Here is a 7,830-nt window from a genome sequence, read left to right as displayed (position 1 = left end):
GTTAGTGAGAGAGCGAACAGATTAAGATTGAGCCAGTGACGTAGCAAGGATTATGTCAAGAAGTCCTTCAAGGAAACTCATTTGTCCTCTTTACAAAAAGAGACTGGAGTGCGCCAATTACCTCCGAGGACCAAAAGGTTTTTGGATATTTTTGTCCGAGAGGATTCGCTTTCAGTTTTATTTTCTTAGCTGAAGTTATTACTACCATGCAGTGCTGAGTCTCTTTGAAAGCGATGTACGTAGATTCATATAAAAAAAGATATGAAAGTCAACAAAAGAAAGAGATCACTTAGTCTCCAGACCATATAGATACGTGGTTTATGAACGGGAAACCCATTTTTTTTCTGGGAATAATGTGCGAACATGTGACACTCATATGACGTGTTAACAACACCAAGATTGAGCTCGAATGTTAGTCGATCGATGCGGAACAAGCAGACGTGAAACGTGAAATGCGATTTCTCGTTGGATTCTTACCGTCCGCAGTGGTAACACTTTCCCGCTGGACGTTCAACATACTTATCATATCGACGGTGGGATTCAGTCCTTCCAGTCCTCCGGGCAGGCCACCCTTCATGAAGGCCACCGGTGTCGTCGGCGTGGGCGGGGCAGAAGATGTGAGCGGTGACTGGATCGGTCGCATCTCGTTCGATTTCATTCGCAGGTCCTCGGCACCGTTCTGTGGGGGATCAAGGTCAATAATGGTCGATCAAGGAGTACATTTTGGTACGCTTGGTTTTAACTTACGTCATTTCCTTTCTCGTTTTCACACTTGATTTTGTCCTCGGAAGGCGCTCGATCACTTCGGTCGTCCCGTTCTAACGTGTTCGATGAGACTGGTCCGTTGCCGTTGCCATGGTGGGTAGTGCTGGGGCTGTGATTCTCGTACCGACTGTTAGGACAATGAATGATTGATCATTTGAGGGTCATTAATCACGCCTCTCTAGGATACTCACTTTGACTGCTGCGGTGAATCCCGGTCCGTGTGGGCCGTGTCCGCTTCCGTGGGTGCTGCCGAGGAACCGCTGCTCGAGGGCCGATAGTTTTTGCTTCCGCTGACCGGACTGTCGTTGCCAACGCTAGCCTTGCCGTCCCGCAGCACGCTACCTCGTGTGGCTTCTTCGTAGAACGGACTGCGGATCGAGCGTTTCCGGGAGGTTTCGTACGAGGGCGGGATGTAGGTCGGTGGCAGGTAGGAGGCGAAGTTGGGCGTTGTGGCACCACTGCCACCCCCACCGGCGCCGCCTCCCCCGCCACTGCCGGGCAGGGGTTCATTCTTCACGATTCCGCCGCCGATCCGGTTGATGGACTCTAGTGAGGCGGACAGGGAATTCCGCTGCTGTCGGCGGGAGGCTGGCGAGGGCAGGTTGTTTGACTCGTGGAACGCCGGCTGCTGTGACTGGGTGGCATTGGCACTCGCGAAACGGCCGTGCTCTGTGGTGAGACCTTTGACCTGTTGGAAGTAGAACATAAAGCGTGAATAGCGTGATTATTCGAGTGAATGATGTTTAGCACATAAGGGACAATCAATACGTACCTGCAAATTCTCAGCTGCTTTCAGGAAGCTTTCCAGCGATTTCTGTGAAACGTGCACTTCACCCTTGTACATGAACTCCAGCAGAGCGTGCATGTTGTCGGCCGAGGTGGCCTCCAGCATGACGCAGATCTGTCCGGTGCCGACTGGTGCCCGCTCGAACAGGTCGGCGAAGTTTTTCGAACACGCCGCCAGGATGACTTTGTGAGCGTTGAAGACGGTACCTGTGAGGTAAGGGGGAAAGAACAGAATACAGCGCGTTAATATTAAGTAACATCGGGCACAATGCTGTGCATTGTTAAAAATGGTTGCATTCTCGCCTTTTTACGTCGTCCATCCACGCAAGTGACCCAATTTCTCCGTAATCCAAATATAGGGAACCATACCCCCCATTCGCAAGAAAACCCGAAAAAAAAAGAACTGCGTTGCAGTAAACATGCCGGTCGTAATTTATCATCAATGGCGATCGTTGAATCAACAAACCGAGAATCCCCAGAACAGAATACAGTGCGGGGTAAAAGTAAGGTTATTGGGTAGTACGACATTAAAATTAAGTCTTCTTTTTGGTGCAACGTTCCAAGTGGAATAATGCATGCTGCTCAACCTAAATGGGGGATTCACCAAACAGCGTAAACCGATTAAACTGATTAAACGTCGCAATCACCAAGGCAATCTATTTCAAAGAGAGCCTTTATTCTGCAGATAGGACCTTTAGACATGTTTGGCCTGCGATAATCATGGCTTACGCAGCTGTTTCATCTGTTCTATGAGCACTTCTATGAAAAAATTTTTTTTTAATCATTTATTAATAATAATAATGAATTAATCATTGACATCCAGAACGTCTAGAAATACCTGACAAAGATTAAATAAACATCAAGTTGCACACTGTTTGTCCATTACTGTATATTCCAAAAAAAAAAACCGGAGCGCGCAAGTGTATGCAACTGGCTTCCGACGACCCAAATTTCGGCTTATGGCCTGCATTCTAAGAGTAGTTCAGGGAAGAAGAAAAAAAGGAAAAAAACGATGCGATGTTTGGGAAAAGACCTTGAATGGAGCTCGCGTGAGTTGCGCAAGTGAAGGAATAGAAGCGAAAGTGATGTCATATTTATCGTAATGCACACACAGTGTAGAATGCGCAGTTGCAGGCGGTGTATGATAATTTTGGGGAACAGAATAATTCCAGGAAATTTAGCTTAGCATTGCCAGGCACTGGTTGTTGATTTTTTGTTGGTGGAATAACCAGTTGTGGTGGGAAAATAATGCATTGGGGAGTGGTGCATTTGCGTTTGCAACTGTGTATACTTGGAGGTTCTGTGTTTGTTTTGCAATCTGCAAATACGAAATCAGTGCTGCTACTGAAATGAGTCATTATTATACCATGATATCTCCGCACGTTTGCACAACAATCATCGCTGATTTAATGGAGAACTTACTAGCGATCACCGTTTTGCAAGCCGCCCACAAAATGCTATCCAGACCATCTTCCGTCGTCTGTTAGCTAAAACAAATGAGTTGGTGGGAAGTTATCAAACCGGCTTCATCTATGACCGATCGACAACCGACCTGATCTTCACCGTACTCTAATCCTTCAGAAGTATCGTGAATACCGGATCCTAACGCATCACCTGTTGCGCCATCGACTAGCAAGCAAATATTAACAGTTTTTCGAAACCGCGCTAGGGTTTCAGGTAAACTATCCAGTTTATTCTGGATCCAAGGATGTTTCGATCGCTTGGTAACCGTTTGACTCATTTGTCCATAACTCAGTTCAGAAGCATAATATTTAAATGTGGTGTTCGGCAAACTTGTAGATTAGTGTTTTTCCTATAATTATCACTAAGGACGCCATATTCTAACTCTTATGTATACGCTGTGGAAGCGCTAGTACCACCTACTCATACCAGACTGGATCTTGCTAGGAACTGCTAGAAGGAGATGCGACTCTCAAGCCAACTTTTCAAAATTGCCCTGGAAGATGCAGTGCGACGAGCCGGGCACAACAGCCAGGGTACGGTTTTCATGAAATCCGGTCGATTTGTGCGACAGAACATTTAATGCCGTGGCAGAGCTTTACATCTGCAGGGCTGGTAGCAAAACCTGATGGTCAAAATAGTTAATTTAGTGACCAACTTCTCGAAAATACTGACCAAATAGTGACTTACGGAAAGCAAAAAAGTGACTAAATAGTGACTTTTCGCACAAAAAAATAGTGATTAAATTTTTTTGAACGGGCTTGATTCAGAAAGACCTGTTGTACCGCATAATAATCATTTTCAAGAAAAGACTCACGCTTATTCCAAAAATTGTTTAAAATTGCATGTATTTTCAATTTTCCAATTTTAGAAACCCTTTGGGACACATTGATGGAATTTCTAGGAAAATTCTTGACGAAGTTTTCAGAGGAAACGGATGTTCTTGAGTGTTTTTTTTTTGCAAAACCCTAGTTGATAAAGAAATACTTGGCGATTAATTCTGAGGAATTTTAGAATAAACATTCAGAGGTTTATTAAACGAGTTTCTATGAACATAATTGCTGGTATTTTCTTTGTCATTGTACACAGATTTCAGGAGAACATCTTGGAGGGATTTAAAATATCTGGAGAAAATTCTGTCTAGAATGAAAATAACAATATTGCAATTTTCATATTAACAATATCAATAACGTGTCCTTCGAAATGGCGATGCTTTAAATGTGGAATTTCTTATAAAATTTTTAAAAACCTGGTTGGTTGGTTTTGAGTGAAATTCATGTAGAAAACATATGTATAGAAAATGAGTGAGTAAATTTGAGTAAGAATTTCTCAAGTATGATTTTTTGAATATGTTTGCAGGAATCCTCTCAAAAAATTGATGAAACCAATAACTGAAAGTAGTAATGTAATTTTGATCGGATTCCTGAAGTATTTCTTTCTGGGCGTACCCTCTTCGAAAATTTCTGAAAAGATACAGGGGAGAAATCAACTATCATTCTATCATTCTGAATATACAAAGCAATGTTAGATTAACTTGTAGAAGAATTTCATTTTCTTTAAAATATCTCATTGATGAGATTCCCAAAATATTTACGGGCGTGATGTCTCATTTATTTTCTGGCGTATTCTTCGTGGCATTAAGGGAGAAGTTGCCGGGTTTTATGTTAAGTATATTATCTGGAATGTTTAGGTTTAGTTCTTCTTTAGAGAACTAGTGTTACTAGCTTTCGTTTTTAATAAGCTTCATAAATGAACAATCTGTCAGCATGAAATTTAAACATTAACATTAAAGGCTTCTGTTTCCTTTTCTCAAATCTGGACGGATGCAAGAGAAAATATATTGGTTCGATTGAATCTGCAACAGCACAACCGTGTCCTCGACTGATTATTAGGTTTATCCTGGCAAAAACTGTAGAGTTACTTGACTTGACTTTCTCAATTATTCTCTGAGAGAAGCCATGCAGAGCCTTCCAAATAAATGGATAAGTAAAAAAAGCCATTGTTGTTATTTTTCCCTAAAAAGACAGTCAAACAGTATTTTACAGTACCCCTGAAATAACTCTTGCAAAAGGACACTTTTTTTTTCAGATTTTTGGGAGATATCACTTCGGAGGTTTCTCAAGAAATTATGTTATAAATCATTCAGGACTTCTATAAAAGCACACTTAATTACCTTCATCATTTTTTTTTCGGAATGTAAAGTATTCTTTTTTAACGTATTTTTTGCAGACAATATTTGAGAAGTACTATAAAAAATATTCTAGACATTCTGAAGGATTATACCACATTTGTTCAAGATTGCATTTATTAGACATTGCTTAAAGAATTTTATCAGGCCCTCGAATTTCCTTCTAGGAACTGCACCAGAATATCATACGGATGATGTTGTAAGAAATTCATACAGAAATGATTACGTATATTACAAAAACACAAGAATTTCAACATGCTCACTGAAAATTTTACCGAAATTCCGCCAAGAGTTTCAGCAAAACTTCTAAAAATACCCTGTTTTAAGTATAGTCACATGAATCATATGCTAAAAAGACAACATTTTATTGTCTCCAGTAACACACAATTTGGTTTTCACTATTTTAAATATCAATTCTTGTTTAACTCCCTGACTAGATTTCAGGAGATTGAAAATAGTTGAAAATAGTGACTTTTTACCAGAAAAAGTGACTTTAGTTGAAAAGTCTTGAAAATAGTGACTTTATAGTGACTTACACGAAAATAGTGACCAAGTCACTAAATAGTGACTCGCTACCAGGCCTGCATCTGCCTGTAGTGCGAAGCAGTAAAGTTTGGATTAGTGGTGAATACGCCAAAAACAATGAACATGTTGGTAGGCGATACTGAGAGAGATACGACATGCCTTATTGGCAGCAGCCTTGCAAGCTGGCGGAGGAATTCATCTACCTCGATTCCTTACTAACTTGTGTCGCGAAATACGAAGACACATCATCAGTTGAGCGTGTGCCAACTAAGGGCTCCAGAAGAAACTTCGGTCAAAAATGATTCAGCGCGTTACGACGTAGGATGATGTACAAGCTCGCTATAGTCTGTGGTGAACTCAGCATCCAGAAAGTTAACAAAGGGAGGATACGGTGAACAGAACATGTTTTGACAATGTTGGAAAACAACCCTGCACAATAAAGCTATGTATCGAATTCTCTCCGGAGAAAACTGAGATGGTTGTCTTTTCTAAAAAAAAACATAAACTGCCTAAGTTTCCGCTCAAACTGATGGGTGAGACACCCGGACGATCTGATCAGGCTGTACCGCTAACAACCATTCTGTCGGTTTTAGAATGCAGTAGCTTTTGTTTCCAATCCGCGGCAAAACACACACTTGCTGAAGATTTAACGGGCTCAGTACCGTTGCCATCGGATCGCGTTAGGTTGCATGAACTGGACTCACGCAATGAGTTTTTAGAGGTACTTGCTGGTGTACAGCCTCTGACGGACCACTTTGCGGAGAAGTCGTTCCGGTTCCTCATCCGATGCGAGGTTTTAAATCCGTTGGTCATTGAAAACTTCGAAAAGCTGCTCGAACAGAACCCTCAGATTCGTTTTATGAGTGTGTACTACTGGTACGTGACGCTGGAGGTAAGTCCATCTCCGGCTAACACCAATCGTAACAACTTCTCAGACTTCGATAGTTCCTCTGTGGACTTTGAACTCTCTCTGAAGGATGAGATCACCGATATACCGGAATCTTTTCGTTCCGTAGGTCCATCCTAATTGTTGCAAGTAACTTCGGGTATACATATTAGTGAGGACAGACAGTTCTTCACAGATGGTTCAAAAACAGATGATTCGACTGAATTCGGTGTCTACAATGAATTTTATTGCGTCACCTTCGTACTTCAAAAACCCTGTTCTGTATACGTTGCGGAGCTAGCGGCTGTATATTACAACTTGGAGTACATTAGCACTCTTCCACCTGAGCCCTACTTCTTTTACCGACAGTCTAAGCTCTCTGGAGGCTATTCGGTCAATGAAACCGTTGAAGCACTCAGCGTACTTGCTGAAAGGAATACGCTAAGTCTTGAGTGCTTTGTCCAAACGCTCATACAGCATTACCATAGCTGGGGTCCCTTCACATTGCTCGATTCCGGACAATGAGAAAGTGGACTCTCTGGCAAAGGTGGGCGCTAGCGAAGGCGATATTTACGAGCGCTAAAACGCCTTCGACGATTTTTTTTGCATTGATCAGCTGGCAACACTAATGGAGAGATGGGTAGGTGGTTGCACTCTATCATCCCACAGGTGTCGAGGAGGCCATGATTCAAAGGGTTGATTTTAAGCCGCGATTTCATTCGTGTCATGTGTCGGCTGCTGCTCAACTACGGTGAGATATGTACAGCATCTACAAGAGCATGGTACAGGACCATACTTTCCGTATTGGGCTCTCGGAAAGCAATCTCTGTGTCTGCGGTGCGGCTTACCAGCATTGGCGTATCTAGGATTTTTTCCTAAGGGGTGCCTTGGGGGTGCCAGTTTCAGTGGCTTCCAGGTTGTATTGCTACTTTTTCGTAAAAGGAAATGCCGAACCATCCTCAATTCCTTTCATGAAATAATGATATACTGCGTAGCGGAAAAAAATAGCCCGCAAATTTGAACACGCTATATTTTAAAGAACATTTTTTTTTTAATCCGAACCGTTGTACAAATTTAACAGTTTTCCCGCCATGTGAGGGGTTTGAAAACTTGATAACTTGATTGCGTACTTATAATACATGGAATTTGTATTTTCAGTTTGAACTTAACAATCGTCGAGACAACCCCTTTGTTTAGTGGATTGAAAATAATCAGGTCC

The 7,830-nt window shown here is 42.0% G+C and overlaps 1 protein-coding gene across 8 annotated transcripts in view; it reads right to left on the bottom strand.

The window, feature by feature from the left end:
- LOC109398630 (zinc finger protein chinmo) overlaps positions 1-7,830 on the bottom strand; it is a 309,562-nt gene that overhangs the window by 19,886 nt on the left and 281,846 nt on the right. For 6 of the 8 annotated variants that reach the window (XM_062850726.1, XM_029859144.2, XM_062850725.1 and 3 more), the window contains exons 4-7: positions 1,538-1,758; positions 957-1,453; positions 748-892; positions 478-679 (exon numbers count right to left, since the gene is read on the bottom strand). In XM_062850726.1, the coding sequence (XP_062706710.1) occupies positions 478-679; positions 748-892; positions 957-1,453; positions 1,538-1,758 (1,065 nt within the window). The remainder of the gene's footprint in view (positions 1-477; positions 680-747; positions 893-956; positions 1,454-1,537; positions 1,759-7,830) is intronic. The other 2 variants (XM_062850728.1, XM_062850727.1) reach the window with 1 other exon arrangement.

The sequence above is a fragment of the Aedes albopictus genome, chromosome 2 (genome assembly GCF_035046485.1).
Source record: "Aedes albopictus strain Foshan chromosome 2, AalbF5, whole genome shotgun sequence".
Classification (NCBI taxonomy): Eukaryota; Metazoa; Arthropoda; class Insecta; order Diptera; family Culicidae; genus Aedes; species Aedes albopictus.
This window is presented reverse-complemented; position numbering and strand designations above follow the sequence as displayed.